The 26028-nt window shown below is 40.2% G+C and overlaps 1 protein-coding gene across 4 annotated transcripts; it reads right to left on the bottom strand.

The window, feature by feature from the left end:
* Nucleotides 1-2142: 2142 nt before the first annotated feature.
* LOC123871144 lies at nt 2143-15890 on the bottom strand. 4 transcript variants are annotated; one of them, XM_045914762.1, is made up of 3 exons: nt 15782-15890; nt 8528-10226; nt 2143-4338 (listed from the first exon to the last, which is right to left on the bottom strand). In XM_045914762.1, the coding sequence occupies exons 2-3, from the start codon at nt 8572-8574 to the stop codon at nt 3786-3788; spliced, it is 600 nt and encodes a 199-aa protein (XP_045770718.1). In that variant the 5' UTR covers nt 8575-10226; nt 15782-15890; the 3' UTR covers nt 2143-3785. The 4 variants fall into 4 exon arrangements, with proteins under 4 accessions (XP_045770718.1, XP_045770720.1, XP_045770719.1 ...); XM_045914764.1 differs by having other exon boundaries at nt 8528-8675; XM_045914763.1 differs by lacking the exon at nt 15782-15890 and having other exon boundaries at nt 8528-8675; nt 10146-10488.
* Between the last annotated feature and the right edge of the window lie 10138 nt (nt 15891-26028).

The raw sequence follows: 26028 nt of genomic DNA, 5'->3' as shown, positions 1-26028 counted from the left end.
GTTTCTGTCCTCCGCAGACAAGAGTCGTGCAGGCCCTCAGTGTGGTCCTCTGTCCGCAGGAGCGCTGCGGGCGCGAGGCCGACCTGCTGTTCTCCGACTGACGCCGCCGCCGCCCACCTTGTCCAGGTATGTGTCACGATGACGCGCCGACTCGCGGCGTGGAGTGGAAGGACGGTATGCGCTGAAGAGGTCGCATGTATTTGTATAATAAGTCGTAATTTATTTTTCCAGTCGGTCCACACGCGAGGAGCCGACCTTGGGTTCTGCGAGTATTGATTACATAACAAATCACAATAACATTATTTTCAATCACAAATTAAACGGCCTTGTTTATATAGTTCGTCCTATTAGAAATAATAATATAAAAACAAATGTACAGGTTTTAAAGTTTAATTTAGTTGAAGAGTTTTTAAAGTTTAGTTTAGTTAATCGAGTTAAACTGCTTTTTAAATACGAAAAAAAAAACTCATGGAGTTAATATATTTGACCTAGTTGGAAGATTCAATTATTTATTTTAATGTTAAAGTTAATTTCTCGATGCATCCTTGAAGCCCATTTATTTTGATAGCCACATTAACGGCCGTAATCACAACTGCTCGGCCGACATTAAAGCTATGGCCTCACCTGCGCGGCATGAACGCGGGATGCGGAGCGTCAGCGACGCGAGCCTATGCGACGACCATGCGAGTCGCGAACCTCCTTTCCTTTCCTTTGTTAGTGCATTTTTGCTGAACAGTAATCACTGTATCACTAGACACGTGCGTGCGTCTGGAGCCGCAGTGGAATCGCGTTGTAGTCACGTTCCCGCTTCGTCGCTTTGCTCGCGCAACTTTTGATAACGCTATACTTTTGGCTGAAATGCTCGTGTAGAAAAAATTCCAGCAATTCAGACAATCACAATATTGAGATGTAGCCAAATGTGATGGTCACAAGTTACGCGATCGACCGATGTTCGCGAATCCGTCGAGTGCGGGGCGCTCCACGCGCTCCGATGTGCGATCAGCTTTATTTGATGTGGATATACGTACATTCGTAAGTAGATAAAACAAATGATAGTTAATAAGTTATTATTTGTCTCGTTTTATGGAGGACGGAGGCTATAGCTACTTTGACCCGATCACGGCAAAGCCAAAGCAATGTAGATTCCGAAACAATAATGTGTTTACAGCGTTAAATTTGAATAGTTGTTTTCCCTCGGGCTTAAAAGAATTATTTGTTGTAAAATAATTCAAAAAATTTCATTAACTCGAAGCGTGAGAAACAATAGTAATTCACTAGTCTCATGACTACTCTATACATGGCGTCTCGCACGCACTGCCGACAAAGTGAAAATGTTTAGAGTAAAATAAGCTTTTGCGCGTTGTAATACAGTATAAAGCAGCGTGCACGCCTGCACGGCTGCACGCCTGCGCGCCAGCACGGCTGCACGCCTGCACGCCTGCACGGCTGCACGCCTGCACGGCTGCACGCCTGCACGCCTGCACGCTCGTGCGCCCGCACGTGAAGGTGTTACTATTGGTTCGATGTTACTTTAGATGTTTGTTTTTCACAATTATTATTTTGCCATTTACTGATTCTAATATTATTTTTATAAATCGATTGTACCGAGTCACAAAACGGTCTATTTCTTGGCATCAGATTTTTTTCAATTTTCGTTATTGCGAATACAGAGATGTTTCAAAAACAAAATATGTTACTATACAATAATAACTAGTATAATTGGTAAAATTAGTCACGTTATAACATGTTCATTGTTCACAGTATAACATGTGCACAGTATATAATTTTGAAGAGACATTAGCTAACACCTTGTTTAGAATTTTTGGTGAATCTAATAGTAATAAAATGTCAAAATTGAAATTTTGCCCCAAGATAGCATGTTGCTGCAGGAAATACACAATTAAAATTTCACGCTGTATGAAACGTTGAATTGTTCTTTTGGCCTGGTATAGGAGTTTTAATTAATTTATTTTTGATCTTGTTTATGTATAATAATAATTGTTAACTAAATGAGAACTCTAACCAATTATTTTCATACTTGTGATTAAATTTTATTATTTTATCTTAATGAAAAAAAATATAATAGGTATCTAATTGAATTTGTATAATATTATTGTTATGGAGAAATTGTAAATGCATATATTCTTGTAAGCAATATTTAATAACTGCCTTTAACTATTTTCTATTTTTATTAATAAACGACAATAATGCATACAGTAATGACTTTTATTTACTTAACTATGTACCCATAAATTACATATTTTACAGTTTTTTTTTTTATTTTACATCAAAAGGCTTAAAAATAGTAAAAAATATCTTACTCTTCAAAACATAAAGACGATCTTACGTTTATTTTGTCGCGTTGTTGGCATTCTGTACATACAACAAACGTGAACAGATGGCCTTAATAATCTATTCACTTTTCGGGCATTTCCCACAGTTACTACTAATTACTAAAAGATAATGTTTTTTTCCTAGTTTAACTACTACATCCAAGTATTTATACTTGTAGCAAAACCATTACCGTTGTACCAAACTTTGAACACAAGGAAAATATTATATTATCTCTTCAGCTAAAGTAGAGAGGTTTTGTCTTTTAATTTATTTACATTAATTAACGTGACCAGCCAATTTTATAAAATTCCTTTAAACATTATTATAAATACTTTATAGCTAAACTGGGAACAAAATGAACTATTGGTCGGTGGGACAAGCTCAAATCACTATCTATGTAACTGCTTAATGAGTACTGAAGCAATGTTCGCCGCGACGGAGCGCGCTAATGTGTGACCAGCTTTATTTCATTACTTGTGGTGTTGAACTCTATGGTTGAACTACAGTTGGTATGATGCGAAAGGCCTCTGGACGACTGAGAGTATGAGTCTGCATGTGGCTGTACCTACTGTTCTGAGCTGCAGTCCAAACGAAGGGCTGACTGACGAACCAATGCGCGGCCGTATAGACCCCTCCGTGCCGTCGCCTCTCAATGAGGAACTTTTCAGGGCGAGTTCCTATGTCGTTGTTCATGCCCTAAGGAAAGTCGTAGATTTTTCTTAAATCGGACTTTAGTGCTAGAGTCTGATTAACGAAAGCCGTGAATAATTTTAGCAGGATTTTTAGAAACCTGAAGCACTACTGAAAATGCCACATGTTGCTTTTATAACTTCCTTGGGCGAGCGCAGAACAGCACCATCTATTGAGCTTTTAAGGAATACGTCCTGGAGAGTTCATCATTGGTAGGCACTATAAATTGATAATTTACGGTCGATACATTTTTATGGTCATCTGTTAGAAGCTTTTACATAAAATAAGAGCTTCAACGTGTCAAAACTTAATCTATATGTAATATGTATGTATTGTATGTACGTGAGTCAAAGTTGTTGTCGCTGGTGGTACCTTGGTGGTAGTTTGACTGGTAGGCGAGTATATGTACCACGTTCTTCGTGGGCCTCATAAAACAGCTCAGAGTCACTTAGCGGGCTAGAGTCACTTCGCCTAGAGAGAGCTATGCTTGAGTTTCTTTACGTGATCAATCAGAAATGAGGACATCCGTAGGAGAACCAGAGTAACCGACAGCTCAGCGGGTGGCGAGGCCGAGGTGGCAGTGGGCGGGGCACATATAGGACGGAGTACCGACACACGTTGGAGTGCCAAGGTGCTCGCATCGGAAAGCACAGCGTTGGAAAACTGCGAGATGGACAGGCGCTATCAAATGAATCGCAGGGAGTCCTCACAGAGACCTACGTCCAGCGGTGGACGCGATGATGGTGTTGCCTGCGGTCGCATCACAAGCAGCACATGAAGTACTCGTTGGGGCAGCGCGGGACGGTGATCTGCAGCTTGGGGCAGTTCCATATCTTCTCGCAGCGGCAGCTGCTCACGAACTTGCGCAGGTAGCCCGGATACACCTTCTCGGCCTTCTCCACGAGGTTGGTGACGACGCCGCTCGGAGCGCTGGGCTTGTCGAAGTAGCTGAGCTTCGATATGAACCTGGGGCTGGGCGGGGTCGGGCGCGCCGGCCGCGAGAACGTTCGACCTGGGCTGGTTCTGGGCGAAGTGATTAGTTCTCTTTCCGTGGCCACCTCCTCCGTCTCCGTGGTGTCAGGATCGTCCAGCTCCGTGGTGAAGGAGTCCTGCCGCGCGTGGCGGATGAACTCGTTGCTCTCCGAGGCCGTGCTCTCCGGACTTGGGGGTGCGCTGCCGAAGCTGTCCTCCAAGCTGGTGGCGTTGGCCGGCGGCTCGTCGGACACGAGGGGCTGGATGTAGGCGGGGGCGGCGCCGGGGGCCTGCGGCGCGGCGGCCGCTGCGCTCGCGCACAGAAGCAGCGGAAATATTAACCTGGAAAAAATAAACAGTATTTTCAAACAATTAACTTCATACAAAAACTCGTACTGGTAGCTCCATAAGTTTATTTTTATTTCTTTATTTTATTTATTTCACTAAGACTATAAAAGAACATTTTACACCAATTGTTGTAGAATAAAGCACTAGAAAAAAACTGAGACTGGTGCTTGAAATTTTGCAGCCCAAATAGACCGTTATATAGTAATTACTATATTACATAATTCTATTTCCTCTTGGAGCTTAAATAATATTCTCTTATTCTTATTGGGTTCTTCACCGAAATCCGGCCATGGTGGCAAACCTACGCAGGAAATATTAGGTACAGTACTCAACAGTGTCGGTAATCCGACACGACCGGAGAAATATCAGGCGCAGGACCGCCGCCTTTACGTTGTTTTCAAGCACGGAAGTATAACAACACCAACTTTGAATTGCACGTGCTGCTACTGGGAAGAAAATCCCAATGACTGAGTATTCTTTGTCGACTCAAGCCGGGAGTCGAACCCGGGATGTCGGCATGATTCGCAGCATCTATACTTCTATACTAATAAATAAAATTGGAGTGTCTGTCTGTAATTTCGAAATAACTACCTCATATTAAGCTCATATGGTTATTTGAACGATACCAACACTGAATCACACGTTTTTAAAATTTTTGTCTGTCTGTCTGTCTGTCTGTCTGTCTGTCTGTTTGAAAAGGCTAATCTCCGGAACGGCTGAACCGATTTTGACGGGATTTTTACAGACAAGTTGAGGATTGACCAGGGCGTAAAATAGGCTACTTTTTTAACCGACTTTCAAAAAGGGAGTTGTGTTTTTCTACCTATGTACACCGAAATCTCCGAGATTTCTGAACCGATTTGCGTAATTTTTTTTTTAATCGGTAGAGGAACTATGTGACATTGTTTCATAAAAAAATTGGATTCCAACTCCTCAATCCTGATGCTGTAGGGGACCTCACCATCAATACTGATGGGATTTAGAAACTGTCGGTTATAAATTGATTGATATTGAAGGTATCTGTACCATGTAAAGACTTTGTCGTTGACCTCGAGGACCCAACTCCTCAACCCTGATGCTGTAAGGAATTGCATTCCTAAATCCTGGTGATCCCTCGGGATTTTTTAAGGATCATCCGTTTAAATGTTTTTACGTGATACAGAAACACGTTGCATCCCGGGGACAGGCTATTACGGATAGGCTACTTATGTCCTGGGAAATCAAAAGTTCCCACGGGATTTCAGACCCTAAATCCACGCGGGCGAAGCTGCGGGCATCAGCTAGTAAGTATATAAAAGGGAAAGCTGAGTGACTGATCTATCAACGCGCAGCTCGAACTACTGGACGGGTTGAGCTGAAATTCGGCATGCAGATACTTAGCTCTTATAACGTAGACATTCGCTAAGAAAGAATTTTTGAAAATTCGACCCCTAAAGGGGTAAAATAGGGGTTTAATATTGCGTAGTCCACGGACGCAGTCGCGGGCATAAGCTATTCAATAGCTAATACGAGTACGAGTAAGTAGGAAATACATATAATAAAATAATCATACTATAGTTCACCAAAGTGCCACATTTCCTCTAGATTGATCCAGCAATTTGTAAAAGTATAAAAATACCTATAGCCCATTAATAATAATAGTATTATTATGTAAATGAAGTTCAAAATGAGCAAAATACAAACGAATCAGTGAAATTTTTCCGACATGCCGCAATTCTCAATTAATTATTTGCTAAATACCTACCTCTGACCTTCTCAGCTATTCAAACGACGTAATTTTTTTTAAATTATGCTGCTTATTAATAGATTATTAACATAACATGTAGATAACATCCTCTCTATGTCTAGGTATTTAAAAAAACCGACAAGTGCGAGTCAGACTCACGAACCGAGGGTTCCGTACTGGGGTATTTTTCACGACAAATCAAAAAGTCTGGATTTTTATTCTAAGCAAAAACTATTATGCATTGAAATAAATAAAAATCTGTTTTCGAATGTAGATGTATGATATCCCACTTGATATAGTAAGTTATCTTACTTTGAAAATTGAAATTACCAACTACCTAATTATTTGGTCACGAACAGTTTTTTTTTTTTTTGATGTAATCACAAATTCACGGTTTTCGGATTCTTTTCTTTACTTGTGCTATAAGACCTACCTATCTGTCAAATTTCATGATTCTAGGTCAAAGGAACCTATAGGAAGTAGGTACTCTATAGGTTTTCTTGACAGACACGACAGGCAGACAGACAACAAAGTGATCCGTTTTTCCTTTTGAGGTACGGAACCCCAAAAATGAAAGCTGCATAACAACGATAGGAATGCTCAGTTTATTTGCCTAGAGGTCTAATAGGTATCTGTAAGTCATGGCTGCTTTTACAAATGAAGCTGCGATATCCGTGGCTCTTTGACAAGGCGTGTCAAGTGTACGGCCAGCGTGGTAGCTTGTGAGCAAACTCTTCTCATCCGTGCTATGGGTTGAGGGGATTTAAAGAGTAAAATATGTCATACTAGAGGATGCCCGCGACTTCGTCCGCGTGGATTTAGGTTTTTAAAGATCCCGTGGGAACTGTTTGATTTTTCGGAATAAAATGCCTATGTGAATTACAGGGACGCAAGCTACCAAATTTCATACAAATCGGTTAAGCGGATGGGTTTTTAGGAATCCCGTGGGAACTCTTTGATTTTCCGAGATAAAAGTAGCCTATGTCCGTCCCCGGGATATAAGCTAACCCTGTACCCAAATTTCGTTAGAATCGGTTAAACTGTAGGGCCGTGAAAAGATAATATCACACAGACAGACAGACACACTTTCGCGTTTATAATATTAGTATGGATTTAACATTAAATATTCATTGATCGGCCTCGCCGCCTGTGTCGCCGCAGTCGGTGAATAGTAAACGCAACATTCTGCAGCAAAAAAAGTCTGCGTTGTGTCGATCGCGTGACGCGGAACAATGAGCCGGGCACCGCCGCCGCCGCCGCCGCCGCCGCCGCCGCTGACCGGGGAACCGACACCCACTGACATATTACATATACCACTAGGTACATGATCATGAGTAAACTTAAGCTGTAAACTGAGTAACTACTGGGTATGTACATAAAACCGGAGATAATGAATGGCGTTTGTCTCGGTAGGGCTATAGAATGAGTCGATCAATAATTAGGTATTCTTTTGCCGTATTCAAAGACAACCGTAACAGGCATGTATCACTTCACATTTCGCAATCGATTACATTACAAGATCGCGAAAGTGTTTAGAAGTGGCCCCCGGCACGGCTTCAAATAATTGAGGTCGCAACTTCAAATTGAAGATGTCGTATTACATAGATAATAAGCCGGCCAAGCCGTGCTGTCAGGCGATTTGATTTGCCGCGTACAAACCACAGGATTTAGTTAGAAATCGAGGAAGGTTTAATGAAAACTACCACACCCTTTCTAGGTTAGCCCGCTTCCATCTTAGACTGCATCATCACTTACCACCAGGTGAGATTGCAGTCAAGGACTAACTTGTATCTGAATAAAATATATTAAAATAAAAAAGGTACCTATTTAATTTTTAGAATACTACAGACTTTTAGCGGTGATAGCTTAGTGGTTAAGAGATCGGTCTGCTAGTCGGCGAGTTTGAGGTTCGACCCCGGGGACACACCAACAACTTTTCGGAGTGTTTGCTTTAACGTGCAAGCATCGCAGGAAAACCTGCATGCCTGAGAGGTCTCCATTCCATAATTCAATCCATAAGTAGTCTGTTAACCATCAGTTGGCCAGCGCGAGGGATTCCTCTCACAATGAGGAGGGCTTCAGCTTTAGGCCGCCACGCTGGCCTCGTGCGGATTAGCAAAATATGGACAACTCTCAGGCATGCAGGTTTCCGCGCGATGTTTTCTATATTTGTACTGTATCTTCTAAAAATAACATAATCTAACAAACTGCTACATTCAATCCAAACCGTTTTGAAAAATTACCCAATGCTTATATTATAATTATAACCAAAACCATTATCTGAACGCAAAAATCGATCGCTTTATCAATAAACTAGTTGGAAAAACCGTTGTGTAACGTACTTTTAAACGCTTAACAATTGGTTTTGTTATTTACAAAGGCCTTGCACTCCGCTGCACTCGCGTACGTAAACGTATTTACTTGTTGTTTTGTAGAAAAAAGTAAAAAGCCACTAACCGGTACATGTCGGGGAGGCTGCCGGCGGACGCGCGCTCGCGCACCATGCTGCTACGACTCCGGGCCCGGGAACAGCCGCGCCACTTATAAACCGCCTAGGATCACCCGGCTTGCTGCCTCGCTGCCCGCTGGCCGGCAACACTGCCCACTACACACAACGGAAGTGACTCAGGATCTGATACTAAACGAGATCCTTCTCGACTAGGTGCAATGATCACTGCCAATGCGTGTACAATACTACTTAATTGTCGCGTCGACTTGGAAGTTGGAACCTCGTTTGAAATGTAAATTATAAATGTATAGGTAAATAGTAATTGGAGTAGATAGGTGAGGTTAGGAGATATTTGGTCGGACGTCGGAAACTGACTGCGGCTCGCGGCTGCTTAGCAGTTTATTGGCCTGAGAGTATTGTCTAGTAATCAATCGCACCTGTAATAGTGCGAGAGCCCACCGAGTATATTTTTATTTTTTAAAGAATATTAGCCAAGTTTATCATTAAGACTAATATTCCCCTTTCCCCTCCAACTAAACGTAAAGCTTGTGCTTAGAGTGGGAGCGACAAAAGTGGACCGGGTGGGGTTTGAACCGCAACCTTTCGGATTGCAGTCCGTTCCTTTAACCGTTGAGCTATCGAGGCTATATTCATGAAGAACCTTGAAGAACTTGTAAAACGATAAGATGGCACGTCTCTGTCATCTCATACTCTACGGACTCTACGAGCTTAGTGGTTACGACGTACGTGTATTCGGGAGATCGAGGAGTCAATCCAGGATGCGCATCTATAACTTTTCAGAGTTAGATTTGACGGTAAAGGTAAACATCGTGATTCATGAGATAACCTGTGTGCCTGAGAGTTTTAGATCGTTAAATGTTCTCGAAGACGTGTGACATGGACGTATTATACTAAGCTTTATGACGTGTGAAGTCTGAGTCTGCCAATCCGCCAAAAATGACATACTTAAATCTAAGTGTCACATGTCAAGCTATATATTTAATACTCCTTTCTTTGGCGTTAAGCTTTCAGCAAGATATAGTCGGAGTAAATCGTACTTATTGATAGTTGAGTGGACTCTTAGACTATCGCATGTTTTTCGTGAATGATCTTGAAGCTATTTTCCCACTGAACAATGTACGAAGGAAACCGGCTGCAAATGTAGATACATAGCTAGGTGCGATGACAATGGGCGCTCACGATAATTCATAATTACTTGTAAGTACGACAATTATCATACATCATAGTCTACGTAAATGAGCAGCTCCTAGCTTTGGAATTAACATATATGTGAGTAAATAAGCCTATAACCATGTAAATATGTTTGTATCTACTATGAGTAGCTGTACCTATTGAGAAAAAAATCGATCAAGTCTGAGTCAGACTCGCACACATAGAGTTTCGTACCAATTTTTATTAAGTATTTGTTATTACAGCGGCAACAGAAATACATCTTTAAAAAAAATTAAACTCTTTACCTATAACGGTTCGCGAGATATAGCCTGCTAACAAACAGACGGACGCACGAACGGACGGGACAGCGGAGGCTTGGTAATAGTCCCGTTGGCACCCTTCGGCTACGGAACCCTGAACATATTATGCTGCGTAGTACGCAACGCACATTACCTTGAAACCGTTTTATGGATTGAGGTGGAAGAAGATTGTTGTTGAGTTTGGTCGAATGCGTCCCCAAGGCCGAGGCGTCTTCTGAAATACATTGATAGACTCATTAGTGTGCCAGCAGAGCGGCCTGCTCTTTCAATATCTGCTTACTAATTAAGTATGCAAATATTTTAGTTGTCCGGAATCGAACTGCAAACGTGATTCTTGCAATACGAACGTTTCGCTTACTGCGTGGTGCGTCGCAGCGCGCTGTTGAAAAATATCTAATTAAATAATGATGTAAGTAATACGTTATGTATTGCAGTAAACGTAGCGATGTTGTTCGCGACTTCATCCGTGTGGATTTACCTTTTTAACCCCCGACCCAAAAAGAGGGGTGTTATAAGTTTGACGTGTGTATCTGTGTATCGGTGTATCTGTGTATCTGTCTGTGGCATCGTAGTTCCTAAACTAATGAACCGATTTTAATTTAGTTTTTTTGTGTGAAAGGTGGCTTGATCGAGAGTGTTCTTAGCTATAGGTAATCCAAAAGAAAATCGGTTCAGCCGTTTGAAAGTTATCAGCTCTTTTCTAGTTACTGTAACCTTAACTTGTCGGGGGTGTTATAAATTTTTAATTTACACTTGTCACAAATGTCGTGAGAACTCTTACATTTTCCGGGATAAACAGTAGCCCCGGAACGTAAACTAATTTCTGTACTTAATTACATTTCGTCAAAATCAGTTTAGCAGATGCGCTGTTAAAACGTAACACACAGACAGACACTTTCGCATTTATATTAAGTATAGATAGGGCTATGTAGGTATGTAGTGCATAAATAAATACACAAGCAATGAATCAATGAGAAAATGGTTAGCAACGTACAGCTTATACATATTTTGATGCAATTAGCCCAGCAGTAAATGCATCATATAATTTCTGGTATTCAGAATGCACATAGGCAGGTATTTATAACAAAGCTCAGGTTGCGAGACGACAACTACGTGACGAGTCCGTGTTCACGAGCCTACATTCAACCAGACCCTTCAGCCAGATTACCTACTTACTCATATCTACTCTATTCAATACGTCGTGTTTGTGACGTTCGCTCTGTAGGTATATATTTTAAATATTTTATACTCCCCGCCATTTATTTTCGGCGTATTTTCTCACAAACGCAGTCATTCGCAGTCGAATAGGCTTCAAACTTGCATTATTCGCCCAAGCAGGAGGTATTAAAGCCCAGGGCCCCGAAACTCGCGAAACAAACTCACGGTCCGTCCCTGGGAAGTGACAACAATTTGCGCTCTGCGCAAACAAAGTATAATTTAGTGTTAATTAACAGGAAAAATGTAAGTATGTAGGTACTTAATATAAATTAAGTAAATAATACCTATTGTAATCAGTCACTAAAATATGAGAAGGCAAAAAACAATAGTTTCAGCTTATTTCCTCGTTGGAAATCCATTTAATTTGGTCAAATGAGGTAATTATACTATTTTGGAACATCATAAATATTATTATTTGTATATATACCTACCTGTTCAAAAGTGAAGAGTAGATAACTAGGTATAGGTTTTTACACTAGTGAATTATGTACATATTATATCCAGTTGACGCTCGTAGAACCGAAAAGAAAAGGCTTTCCAAACGATCGCCATCGTATGTTACATAATTATTTACAGTTCAAACCTCATCATCATCATTAACAGCGCACTACTGAGACGGCTCTCCTCTCGGAAGGAGAAAGTTCTCGGCTCCGGCCTTCTATTCGTCGGTCGGGGGTTAGATCCCGGGCATGCACCTCTAGCTAACTGTTCGGAGTTATATCTCACACTGAACATCGGAACACCAATCATCGAAACATCGTTTCCTCCCGATGTTCAGGGAGGAAACCTGCATTCTTGAGAGTTTTCCATAATCATCGCAAAGATGTTTTAAGTATTTCGCTCCACATTTGGCCAGCTTGATGAAGTAGGGCGAAACCTTTCTCATTCTGAAAGAGACCCCAAACCTCACAAATCAAGCTAAGCATCAAACGACATTTCAGACGGTTAAAGTTATCGCATAAGTTGAAGACCAACTAGAAAGTGGTTTACCCAGGCCAGTATTGGAATTATGATTATAGAAAGCGTCAAATGTTAGCGAACCCTGAAATATATGTTTTTTTTTTGCCAGAATAATTAACGTTAACGGTAAACCTAAGTGGGTCAAGTGCAATTGACTGTGTGTTGCGAGCATGTTGGTTGCGAGGGCTATAATTCTTCTGCGACAGCTCGGAGTCCAGTATGTGACACATTGGCGCTGGTCCAGGCTGTAGAGTCGGCAGGCGCTTGTCTATGCGCCAATAACTAACGGTCCATACGCGAATCAATAAACTGTCTCGCTTTACATATCTAACCGTTAAAAGTTCAAACTTAGCCCTTACTTGCTTGTTTATCGGATAATACAGCATTAGCTACATAGTTTTCTATTTTTCCTGAGATTTTGAAATATTGTTCTCCTCAGTTATGTAGGTTAAGTTGGTTTGGTAGAAATAATAGAATACGTGGTCTTTTAATATTGGCAAAACGAGACTAACATTATCAAGCATTGTTTTGGTTATCTGAGCAAATGGAACAAGCTGCGAGAACAACAACCAGTGGCCTTCTATCTATGTTTAAATCAAGAGCGAATAGGCAACTTCTGGGCAAGCGCGCTCCATCTTAGTCTGCATTGCATCACTACATCGTCTGATTGCAGCCAAGCGCTAGTCTTTATAATTAAAAAAAAAATACTTTTAAGTTTTCTGACGGGAAAATATTAGCTACTAGCTTATTCCTGCGACTTCGTCCGCGCGGACTACACAAATTTTAAACCCCTATTTTAACCCTTTATGGATCGAATTTTCAAAAATACTTTCAGCGGATATCTACGTTATAACTATCTGCATGCTGAATTTCGGCCCGATCCGTCAGTAGTTTGAGCTGTGCGTTCATAGATTACGTCGAAAAAAATACCCGAGTGCGGAACGCCTCGCACTTGGCTGGTTTTTTCGAGTAAGTGCGTGTAATAAAAGTATTTATTAGTTAGAGCTGGCATTGACAGTGAGCGCTGGTCGTTGACCATCGCGTTGAATGCTCTCCCCGACCTCGCGCGGCGAAACTGTAGTATTTACGAGCGAAGCCGCACCGACAGAAGTGCATCGACAAAACGGACGCGATTACCTCATTTTCAAAGCCTTGAAGAGCTCAGTAGAGAGTAAGCACGAGCTCACAGCACACATGGGAACCACTGAATATAATTAGTGTTGCTGCCAGTTTGTTTTAAATTCAAACACAAAACAACATTAAAGTTGAAAACTAAAACCCGGCTGCGATTGTCTTAACAAACGCTGAAATATTATAGTAAAATTGATTTTCTGTCGCTTGGTACATTTTAATGTTGTAGTAGGTATATTTATGTTTATGAACTCAGAATTTTCTTCTCTTTCATTTGACATCCCACTCCATATAATAGCAAAAAAAATTTTGGAGACCCCCACTTTTTTTGATGTAACTCCCGATATGCGCCGAGAGTGACCGCCCGAAGCGGTTTTAGTACCTAAGTACCTTGGTACGAATCCTACATAGAAATAGATTTACTTGCTAATCCGACACAAGTTAAACACATTAAACATTTACAAAAATAACGCCTTGAAATCTAATCTAACAGTCAGTGTCTACAAAGAGTCGTGCCAACGAAAAGGCCCGAACTCAACTGTGGATACACAATCTAACCACAACCCTGTTCGAGCCCAAACGAGGGATGTTCTAATCTTAGTAAATAAAATATGTTATTGACATTAAACATCCTGTACAACCGAATGTCTTTCGTCAAGAGTCAAGACCTTGAGTTATTCAAAAGTAATAAACTGGATGTTCGTGTTGGGATCATAAATCCCGTAAGCCGCACATCGTCCTTGCAGGGACACTGGCCGGCCTCGACACTTGTCAGAGCCGCCCTAGAAGCCCTAGCCCTGAGCACTGTACAAACTCACAACTACAACACGATACAGACGCTGTTATTTTTGACTGCAACCTCAAATCCCATTTGTTTGCCATAATGAGTGCGTATGGGTAGGAACGTTCTAGCTTAGCAAATATTACTGTAACTACATATATCTATATAATATATGGTTTGCCAAAAATGTTTAAATACCTACTTATTTTCAAAGTTACAGAGGTTTAAATTAATAAGTAGGTAAATAATTAAATATCCTGGAATCCGGTAACTTTGAAACTAAATATTTTAATTTAAATCTGCGAACTACAGAGACAGATAGGTATAGATACCTAATTATTACTAGTTTTAGTATCTGCTTGATTAATATAATTGAAATGAAAGCCGAACCACGTTACGTAATTAGCGTTTTACGATAATTACGAATAAAACCCTGTAACTAGAAAGTTGCATTAGAGCAGCTTCAGGCGCTTCACGCCATACAGACTACAGTGCGACAAGGATCTCTTGGCACTTGAATGATGTTGACAGGGGGCGTAGCTGTTGCAGAACAAAAGCTCCCAGCTAATTAGAATTTGCTCAATTTTAGGGAATATGTTGAAAATGTAAATATTGAAAATCGAGTAAGTTTTATCTAATTTTAACTTAATGAAAAATTGGGAAAGCCGCCCCTGTTTCCACATAGAGATAAAACTGGCGAGTCAGACTCGTGCACCGAGGGTTCCGTACACGGGTTTTTTTCCGACATTTTGCACGATAAATCAAAAACTATTACCTAAGCATAAAAATTAATAAAAATTATAATATAATAAAATATAAGTTATAGAATGTACAGGTAAACCCCTTTCATATGATATCCCACTTGGTATAGTTATCTGACTTTGAAAATTGAAACACATTTTAATTTTTTTTTTATGATATTGTAACCACAAATTCATGGTTTTCGGATTTATTCCTGTACTTCTTGCTATGAGACCTACCTACCTGCCATGATTCTAGGTCAACGGGAAGTACCCTATAGGTTTTCTTGACAGACACGAATGGACGGACGGACAGACAGACAACAAAGTGATCTTATAAGGGTTCCGTTTTTCCTTTTGAGGTACAAAACCCTAAAAACAGTGGAATTCAGATGTTTTACTTAGCAACACCACACACGAGGGGACAGCGTGACACTTCACAAGATGGCCGCGTTAGTTCCGATTTTGGCCGCGCCAAAAGATCCTTGTTGCACTGTAATATTTACGTCACCGCAGAGCGCTCAGCGCGGGTCGCCCGGCGCCCTGCCACGTCCCTGACACTGCACGGCCATCTATGCACAAGTAGTTCGGTATCTTGCAGTTTCTCCGCTTCGTTGACCGACTCTGTAACTTGTTGCCCTTCGCTAGGCAGCTGGCGAACCACAAGCAAACTGCCTTACGATGAGCCGCAACTAACACGAGTCTCATCTTCTGCTTCTTTGCTTCTTCTCTCTTCTTGCTTCTCTAGTTGTGTTACAATACAATACAATTTATGATGACACGTTACAGTAGGTAGGTATTTGAGAGCTATGGCCGATGGAAGGGATGTATCTATGTATGCAATGCACATGAAGTGAAAAGACTATCTACTACAGTTCTAGGAATGGACCCAATCGTATCTAATAACTAAAACTTACCTCAGCTTATAGTTTTGCTTACCTACACCGCTAGCGTCGGCGCCTGCGCCCTCTACGATAGTGCAGGAATCGGCAAAGCGCACGGCACTCGGACTGAACAGTGATTGTTAGTGCGCTGGGTAGCGGGTGCGGCGCAGTGCGCGGGCGCGGCGGCGCGCGGCGTTATAAGCGGGTTATCTACAGGAAAGCCGCCACTAATTGGGAGCTGCACACGCGGCGTGCGGCGTGCGGCGGGACACAGCAGCGAGATATCGCCGCTAGGGATGCGACCACGGGTGACTGATCCGGTGAAGTCAAGCCTCGACTGCGACTCCACTCACAGTTCATACGACGCGCTTGCGATTGCGCCAGGGCGGTCTCTTTCATACCAACAAGCCATTCATATACATTTTGAATACATAATACAACCATTATTTCATTATTTTTAATAGGTATATATTTTGTTAATATAGTTCGACGTTAATATGAACGAACGACGATGTTAATTTAGTTAAACGGAACGCAACCGTCAAGCTGACATGTCGCAAAATCAGCTGTTCCTTATATTTAATTTAACTTTAAGTAAATTTAAATAGAAATATGTGAAAAACCAGCGTGAAACTGTTATTAATGATAAAGTGGTTTCAAATATTGAAATACATCGTGACATGCAACTATAAATAAGCGACACAACCAGACAAAGGACTCGAGTACAGAGGGCGGCTGCCGGGTGTTTGAAAATTAACTGCTTTAACCGGGGGAGTACTGCTTTTAGTACCTAATTTAATCTTATATTTTATGTATTTGAATGTTGTTTTACATAATTAGGTTAGGTACTACACTCACAACTCTCTTATTTTCTCGACAACATCGAGCCACGCCCCTCCTCACACTAGGCAAAAACCTTTTTCCACTTACTTGACAAATAGTGGAAGTATAGTTGGAGAATAACGAATGCTGCCTCAGACAACACTAACATTACACAATACTTACTCACAACTCTTCATTTTCTCGATAACATCGAGTCACGTCCATCCTCACAATAGGCAAAAACCTTTCTCCACTTACTTGACAAACAGTGGAAGTATAGTTGGAGAATAACGATTACTGCCTCAGACAATACTAACATTACACAACACATAATAAATACTAAGTCTATCGCTAAATAATAACTTTTAAAAGTAAATAGGTACAAAGTGCACCCCATATTATGATATAATCTTTTGGTGCAGTTAGTGTAGGTGTAGACATACCAAATTATTTATATAAATTTTATCTCTCTAAGTCTGTGAATCTCTGTCCTTTTTTCTCTGTTTTCTAAGACCATTCTGTCTCCATATCTGTAAACTTTTATTCCTATTTTCCTTCACTCACATATATTATTTGGTGTGTTTCAGGATTTTATACACACAATGGCACCCACAACCAGGAGGGCAGCAGTAATTGAGGAGCAAGAGAAACTAAAAACTGCCCTCCGGGAACTGAAGTCGCTGAAACAGCTAAATGAACAGTTGTTGAAGGAACAAGAGGACAGTGAAGTTGAGTTAAGAGCCATTATTGCCAAGAACACTCAATTAAAGGCTGAACTAGCTGACTTGAACAAAGTACATACTCTGGTACTCGAGGAACGGGACCAACTCCAGGATGCAGTTGGCTCATTCAATCAGTGCATCCAAACATACGATGAGGCTCTTAGCAAGATTTCTATGTTAGAGAATGAATTGAGTAGGGCTCAGAAAACAATTGACGACCTTCAGTCTCAATTGCAAAGTTATGAAGCAAAGAACACAAATAATTTATATGACGAACTGCTCACTTCATCCTCAATAGCGCCAGTAGTGACCATTGACCTGACATGTGACAGTCCTTGTGCTAGAGATACTAACCCACTACGGAAAGATAACTTAGTAAACTTAAATAGCCATAATAAAATAAAAAAATATATTAAACTTAACAAAATTATCAGGAAAACACAAAGATTGACAAAATGTCATAAAACCTATGCAAGAAATATTTCATCATTACAAAAGGAACGTTCCCAATTAGTAAATAAGCTTGATGCTTGTTGCATATCCTTAACAGAACTGCAGAATAAATATGATGTGGATGTTCAAACCCTAAATGATGAAATTTCCAAATTGACTCAGTCTCTTCATAAAGTTACCGACCTATACGAGCTGTCACAAAAACAGGTCCATGAGCAAATACTGGCAGCGGACCAATTGTTAACATTAAGTAACTATAACATGGCTCGTTTGGAGTCATTAACAAATAGGTATGACTGTTTTCCAAATGTACCTATAATTTGCCAAAATAGCCCTACAGTGCTCCCTGTGAAAGCAGATACTTGCCCAGAGCAGTGTAGCATAGATGTCACAAAGGTTCCTTCATCAGACAATATAAATCCCTCAACTAAGCCAATAAAACAAACTGTAATTATTTCTGACAGCTTAGGTAGAGGGCTCGGCTCCATGATGAGCCATTACTTAAAGCATTCAGTGATTAATAGATGTTCCCCTGGTGCTACTTTTAACCATTTAATTAATAATTTAAGTGAAAAATCATTGGATAGCAATACAAATGTCATATTGTTGTTTGGGGACAGTTTACAAGTCAAAAAACAACAGATTGTAAAATGCATTCAAAAATTACTAATCTTACATGAGAAAACCAAATGTAAATTTGTTTTGTGTGCCTTTCCTTATTCTGGTACATTTAATAAACAACAAAATGAGAATATACATACATTAAATTTGAAAATGTATAATCTGACAAAATATTATAGCGAAGCTATTTCTTACTTTGATATTAATAGTTTTACTAATAAGTTTAGATTGACCGGTGACAGTATGCATCTTCCAAAGAGATGCAAGATGCATATTGCTTCACTATTAGCATATAATTTAAATGATTCAGTTACAAGTGTTGTAACAAAGTCTCTTGACTCTTTTACAAACCGTACGCCTAGTACTAATATTTTCTGTATTGACTCGAGTACTTCTAGTACTAATATTTCAATTATTGACTCAAGCAATAGTTTATGTACTATTAGGAACCCTATTGCTTGTTTAAACTAGATAGTAAGACAACGGAGGAGCTCTGTAAAATGAATACTGTACATCAAAACATACAGAGCCTCACCGGCAAGGATGGTAAAAATTTTAAATCAAGAAGTAACACAACAGACAAGCAATGTATGATTAATCTTGTACACCAAAATATACAAGGCTTGTCTGGAAAAGAATATGAAATTGAACTTTTTATAAAAAAATTAGATATCAATATTCTATGCCTTACTGAGCATTGGCTCAATAGTTATCAATTAATTGTCAATCTTGGAAATTATTCATTGTCAAGTGCGTTCACAAGAAAGAAGGCTATTCGCGGAGGATCTATGATAATAACCCGCAACAACATTAATTACAAGGAACGAAAAGACATTCTTAATCTTTCGGTTGAACGCACTATTGAGCTGTCCTGTGTTGAGCTGGAGCGATATATTATAGTTTGCGCATACCGACCTCCTTCGGGTGACTTTTCTCTGTTTGAGGACGTCATGGAGGAGGCACTGAGGCGGATATGTAGGTCATCAAAAAAAATATTGATTTGTGGAGACTTTAATATTGATATTTTACTTCACACCTCCTTCACAGACAGATTACTTAACTTATTTAAAAGTTTTAATTTAGAAAACATTTTTGTTGAGCCCACACGTGTAACGGCAACTTCAGCTACTTGTATTGATAACATTTTTGGTGATTGTAAAATTGTTAAAAAATCCATTATCACCACTCTTAGATCCGACCACTGTGGACAAATGATATCTGTTCCCAGCTCTCAACAAAATATAACAAAAGTTATAAAGTATAGGCCAGTCACCACCAAAAAAGTAAGGCAATTCAAACTCAATATTTTATCTACTTTACCTACAATTGACCTTACACAGGGTGGTCCGGATGAACTCTATAAAGCTTTTTTTAACTGTATAAACTCCCAATTTAATTGTATTTTTAAAGTCATAGAAAAAAGATTGTTTAAAAATCTTAAATTTAGTGAGTGGGCTACTGCTGGCATTTATAAAAGTAGGAACAAGCTGTTTGACTTGTATGCAGAAAAGCAATATAATTATACTCCAACATTTGTTCAGTATGTAAGAAATTATTCAAAATTATTTAGAAATGTTTGCATACAAGCTAAGTCAATTTACATAAAACAGAAAATTATTAATTCTGATAATAAAATCAAAGCAGCTTGGGATATCATCACAGATGAAACTGGGAAACGTAAAGTGGAAAATAATAAATTGGAACTTAAAATTAACAACCATATTACTGACTCCGACTTAGAAATAGCAAACGTATTTGAGGACTTTTTTCGAAACATTCCAGTTACCACTACCAGTTCCCTTAACTCGTCGCCAGCGGAAGCCTACACTCTTCTAAGGAGCAATGTTTCTGAGTGCAGTGTATTATTTAAATTTGAACACGTTACCCCATATGATATTGTTAAAGTATTCAAATCGCTACAGTACAAAAAAACAGGAGACCTATGGGGAATTTCAGTAAAAGTAATCAGCAATATTATTGATATTGTTGCTCCATATCTTGCTCTAATCTTTAATGAGTCCGTAGATTCAGGATCCTTTCCAGATCTTATGAAATACAGTAAATTAATTCCTCTTTTTAAATCGGGTAGTAAAACTGACCCAAATAATTACAGGCCAATCTCAATTTTACCGACTTTTAGCAAGATATTTGAAAAAATTATGCTCAACCAACTGATCCAGCACTTTAATCTGAATAAATTACTTCATTCGGAGCAGTATGGTTTTACTAAAGGTCGATCAACAATCGATGCGGGCGCAATGCTTTTAAAGCATATATTCGATGCATGGGAGAACTCACAGAATGCTATTGGAATTTTCTGTGATTTGTCTAAAGCATTCGATTGCGTTGCGCATGAGACTCTCTTGGCTAAATTGAACCACTATGGAATCAAAGACTCTGCGCTTAGTCTCATTGCGTCCTACCTCAGTGATCGTATACAAACTGTATGTGTAAATGATGTGAAGTCATCCGGATCAGCCTCACTAATGGGTGTTCCACAAGGCTCTATCTTAGGTCCCTTCATGTTTTTGGTATATATAAACGATTTACCATATTTCGTCCAAAATACTTGCGATATTGTACTATTTGCTGATGATACGTCATTGATTTTTAAAGTCGATAGAAATTATAATAATTTTGACGATGTAAATAGAACCATATCGCAGGTTACTCATTGGTTTACTGTTAATAATTTGCTTTTAAATGCAAAGAAAACTAAGTGTGTCGAATTCGCATTGCCCAATACTAAGACGGCAAATGATTTTAATTTAATGGTAAATAATGATATGTTGAAAGTAGAAGAAACTACCGTGTTCCTGGGGATAACTTTAGATGCAAAGCTTCAATGGAACGCCCATATAACAACACTTGCTGGTAAACTCAGCTCTGCTGCTTACGCTGTTAGAAAGATTCGACAGATAACTGATGTGGAAACTGCAAAAATTGTATATTTTGCCTATTTTCACAGTATTATGTCTTACGGAATCTTGCTATGGGGTAAAGCGGCAGATATTGGAAAAATTTTCGTTTTACAAAAAAGGGCAATACGCGCAATCTATAATTTAAAACCGCGCGATTCCCTACGAGAGAAATTTAAGGAAATAGGTATTCTTACAGTAGCTTCTCAATATATTTACGCTAACATAATTTTTGTACGACAAAACATTCATAGTTACAAAAAAATCGGTGATTTCCACGACCGGCAAACTAGAAACCGTGATAGGCTCGCATATCCTACGCTCCGCCTCAGGAAAGTTGGAAAATCGTTTGTGGGAATGAGTGTAATATTTTATAATAAAATTCCACAATCAATTTTAGACTTGCCTTTACACAAGTTTAAAAAATCTATTAAAAGTATGCTCCTGAAAAAAGCTTATTATACAATCGAAGATTATGTAAATGACAAAAAAGCTTGGATTTGATGCGCTCCAGCAATACACGGCGCTGCAATTGCTTGTATACAGTATGGCATATTATTGTAAATTGTACATTTGAAAAGAGCAACCGCCGAGTTTCTTGCTGGTTCTTCTCGGTAGGAACAGCATTCCGAACCAGTGGTAGATTATTTTGACGATTCAAAAGCACTTGTAAAAGTTTAATTGAATAAAAATAATTTGAGTTTTTGAGTTTGAGTTTGAAATCTGATTTCTTGAATCTTCATCATCATCATCATCAAGCGATAGACTCCATAGTCCACACGCCGCGCCAGCGGCTCCCTGTGACTTGTTGCATATCGCCTGTCCGCCTGCTGACGCGCCGTCCGACGCTGCGCGTTCCGGTGTCAAATCGCCATTCTAACACTTAGACACCACAACGTCAGAACGTCTATTATTTTTTAAAACTAAGTTCACTGCCCATTGTCACTTCAGCTTCGTAACCTGTTAAGTTATGAAGGTCACCCTGGTCTCTGGTTGACTAAGGAACTCCTTACTCCTCATTTCTCCGAAGATAGAACTCCAAGCTTAGCGCTCTCCATCGCCCGCTGAGTGACTCTGAGCTTTGACAGTAAATCTCATACTTCACTAGAACCTGTCGCAAAGTAAAACGGACAAAAGGCCAACTGGACACAGCCCATTGCTCGTTCTGGACGTGATCAGCGCTGCACGTGGTGGTCCACCACGTAGTGGTCGAAGAGAACCATCCTGCTGTAGAGGATGCTTCATGGCAAAAGTTACGAACTGCATTCTAGCGAAGGTTTGTACAGGTTCAGAGAAACCCAAGATGGTGTCGGTATGTGGAGTACATCGCCTCGTAGGTGCAGTGGAAGCGTATTCAGTGGGAATGGAAAACTATTGGCGAAATGTAAAAAGATATGAAAATAAAGTTACTAGTAGGTACCTAGTTAATTTAGTATTAATTAGTAAATAACGCGGCATCACTAGCGTTTCGACAAAATATAGCTGTTATCGGCGCAGCAGGAAACCTCGCCGGAAGGGAGACCACAGATACGCGCGCAATCACTCCGCTCACCACACATGACGCTAATGAACCGAGCGTCCCAACTCCCACCGCTGGACAAACATCTCCTCTCTCTGGAAGAGGGAGCGATATGTGTACATATACCTATAGACAATACTTAGGTTGTTTCTATTATTTCAGAATGTCTTTCACCAGCCACAGCCCCGATGTTTCGCTAGATACGAAGCTTTATTTCAACGTAAACGCATATAGAATACAACTAGCATACTTTAACTAAATAATTGTGTTGTTTGGATTTTGCCATTAATTGTATAGGTTGTCTCAGTTCTAACTACAGAAATAATTTCAAAAAAAATTCCCCCGACTTTGGTTAGGAACCACACCTTGAGGCAGGTCAACTGACTGTTGTATTTACCTACAACCTATTACGTAATTTTAACCACGTAATTTAGTAGAAAACTCCGAGGTGCTTGACCGAGATTCGTACCTGCGACCCTTCGAGCGAGTCCACCAGCTCTATACGTAACCAATACGACAGTAGAGATTTTCGTATCTAAAATTATATTCAGTAAGCAAGTAGGTACAAAATATAAAAATAAGTTTAAGTAATACAAATACAAATGGTACATAACAGCTTAGAGAGAGTTAGCAAACAAAAATGTTGGGTTACGGCTAACAGGCTCGTGGAAAACTGACATCCGGGTTCGCGCCGACGTTGCTCGCACATCTTCTAAGACTTGAAGAAAGTTCTTTGTCGTCAACTTTCTCTAAGACGCCATATCAGACTCGTACAATGCTACATCGGCCCGTAGTGCTTGTGGCAGTGAGGGATGGAACCTTGTGGAGGACGTGTCGCAGGACGCTCTGCTGTGTCCCTCCCTCCCGGGACAGCTGGCGGCTAACGCTGAGCCTCTTCCCCGAATGCAGCTTAGCACACTGAGTTCCTTAGCACCGGCGAAATGAAGGGTAGGAAGGAACTATTTATTTTATTTATTTATTCCACGTAAGATAGAGATAAGCATTCCCAATGTAACTTGATTTATTATTACTTTGAAACTACAACTTTGGTAAGTAAATGAAAAATATAAATAAATAAATATGGGAGTGGACGAGCACAAAAACTGTCGGAGAACTATTCCGCCTAGCCATGGAGACAAGGAGAAGTTTAGAAAACTAAGTTTAGTCAATTTGAATACCTATTATGTAAGTTGGTACATATTATACCTATCTACGAATCGTAAGTTTCTAGTGATTTCTAGCCGCCTCTATCATTTGTACCTAAATAAATAGGATAAATTATTTTAAAAGCAGTTTATACCAATCCTACTTAAATAATTGTTATTGTTGTTCCATATACCACGCTCCTGGTAATGGAAATATCCCTTCGCTGTGGTTTTCCTTAATTTTACACGCATTTACTGATGACGGCATTGGATTATCAATATTAGGAATGTTGTCATGTTTATTTAAAGAGCCGCAACTCTGATTTATATGTACAAAAGGGGCCATTCTATCGACTTTTAACTACAAACTTACCAATCTATCGGCAAAACTGTACCTATCGCACTAAACACTTCCAGAGAGTATGAGGAATCAATTGTTGAGTTTATAACAACTAGTTACTATAAATGCATTGCCACAATGCTTCTCTGTCATAGTCTCTAGTTTAGCTGAGACATCATTCACTAACTTAAGTCGACTTATCTACTGGGTAAGTATAGATTAATGGTTAGCTCCCCTAGCCTAGAGCCTTTAATTTACGAGTAGTGTGATGTGTGATGGCTCACCGCTCAGTGGAAGTATTTGAGCGCAGAGTTCACTTACCAAGCAGTCGAAGGTCGCGTCCTCCGGGCTCGGGGACAGCTGGCTCGATCTTCACATCGTACGTATCAGCGAAAAGTTAATGATCTGCCACAAACAGTTGTTGACACATGAGAAACGTGGATTTTAACTTTGTAGGCAATCCGTGTCGACGGCCGGCTTTGTTTACGCGCTCAGCTGTCGGTGGAGTGGTGTGGAGGCCGGGGGCTGGTCGCGGAGTGCGGGTCAAGGTCGCAGGTCACGCAGGCGCAGCGCGGAGGTCAATGTTACTCAAATGCTGAAAGTGGGAAATGCGCCTAGTGCGATGCAATAGCAACTCGTTCGCAGACGTATCCCCCATCGAGTCCGCAAAAGCCAAAGTTACCTAGGTACTCAATTCGCAATAAAATCTGATTCATTGAAAGGATTTTTTTGGGTGTTTACACTTTATAAGGAACTAAATGATGCCCGCGACTTCATCCGCGTAGATTGAATATCCCGTGGGAATTATTTGATTTGTCAGGAAAAAAAGTAGTGTACGTCCGTCTTCAGGATGCGAGCTGTAGTCTGTAAAAAGCTGTTGTACCAAGTAAATACCTACAGTCGATGCCCACCACGTCGCGTCGTCCACGTAGATTTCTTAAATCTCGAGGAAACTCTGATTTGTCGGAGTAATGCCCCCACGATGCGAGCTATCTCTGCACCCCTCAAAATGAGTTGGTCAGCTAGGCAGTTGACAGCTAGCAGACAGACACACTCTAGTATTGGTCAGTTCGGATGTAGCTACCTGCCGACTTACATGGTTACCCAGGATATGCATCTACTTTTGAGGAAGCGCTCACAGCATAAAAGGAATGTCGGAGAAAAACTTAGTTTACGCAGTTTTGGAACCGACTGATTCAGTTATACTTGCGCCCAAACAAAGCGGTGTTAGCTTCACGGCGAGCCTTCGCTTAAGTTCGAGGGATCTGGAGTTAGGAACGCTTCAAGTAATGAGAAAACCTCCATGCCTGACAGTTTTCACAATGTTCTCAAATGTGAAGCCTGCCTGCACTCGGCCAGCGTGGTCAAACTAAGCTTGAATTCGATTTTCAGATCTTATTAGGTAGGTACCTGTGACTTAGCAATAAATTCCTTGAAAACACAACTTTTAGCCCTCGTGTGGTAAACACGTACGCAGGAAAGAACATAAAAACAATTACATTTTATAGTTCATATATTCATAAGTCTTAACTTTACAAACAGTGCTTTATTCATAACACATAATAATATATTGTAAAGAAACATACACATTCAAAAATAAAATTCATAAACCCAAATCAAAAATTACCTCTAATAATAACAATCGAATATCTTTTTACATATGAGTGCGCGGCCAACTCGCGGCCGGACAGCGAGCGGCGCTGGGCGAAACGAGTGCTCTCATTTCTGACATTCAAATCATAATATCTTACACGCGAAACGA

The sequence above is a fragment of the Maniola jurtina genome, chromosome 13 (assembly GCF_905333055.1).
Source record: "Maniola jurtina chromosome 13, ilManJurt1.1, whole genome shotgun sequence".
Classification (NCBI taxonomy): Eukaryota; Metazoa; Arthropoda; class Insecta; order Lepidoptera; family Nymphalidae; genus Maniola; species Maniola jurtina.
The sequence above is the reverse complement of the archived record's forward strand: the minus strand, read 5'-3'. Positions and strand labels throughout refer to the sequence as shown.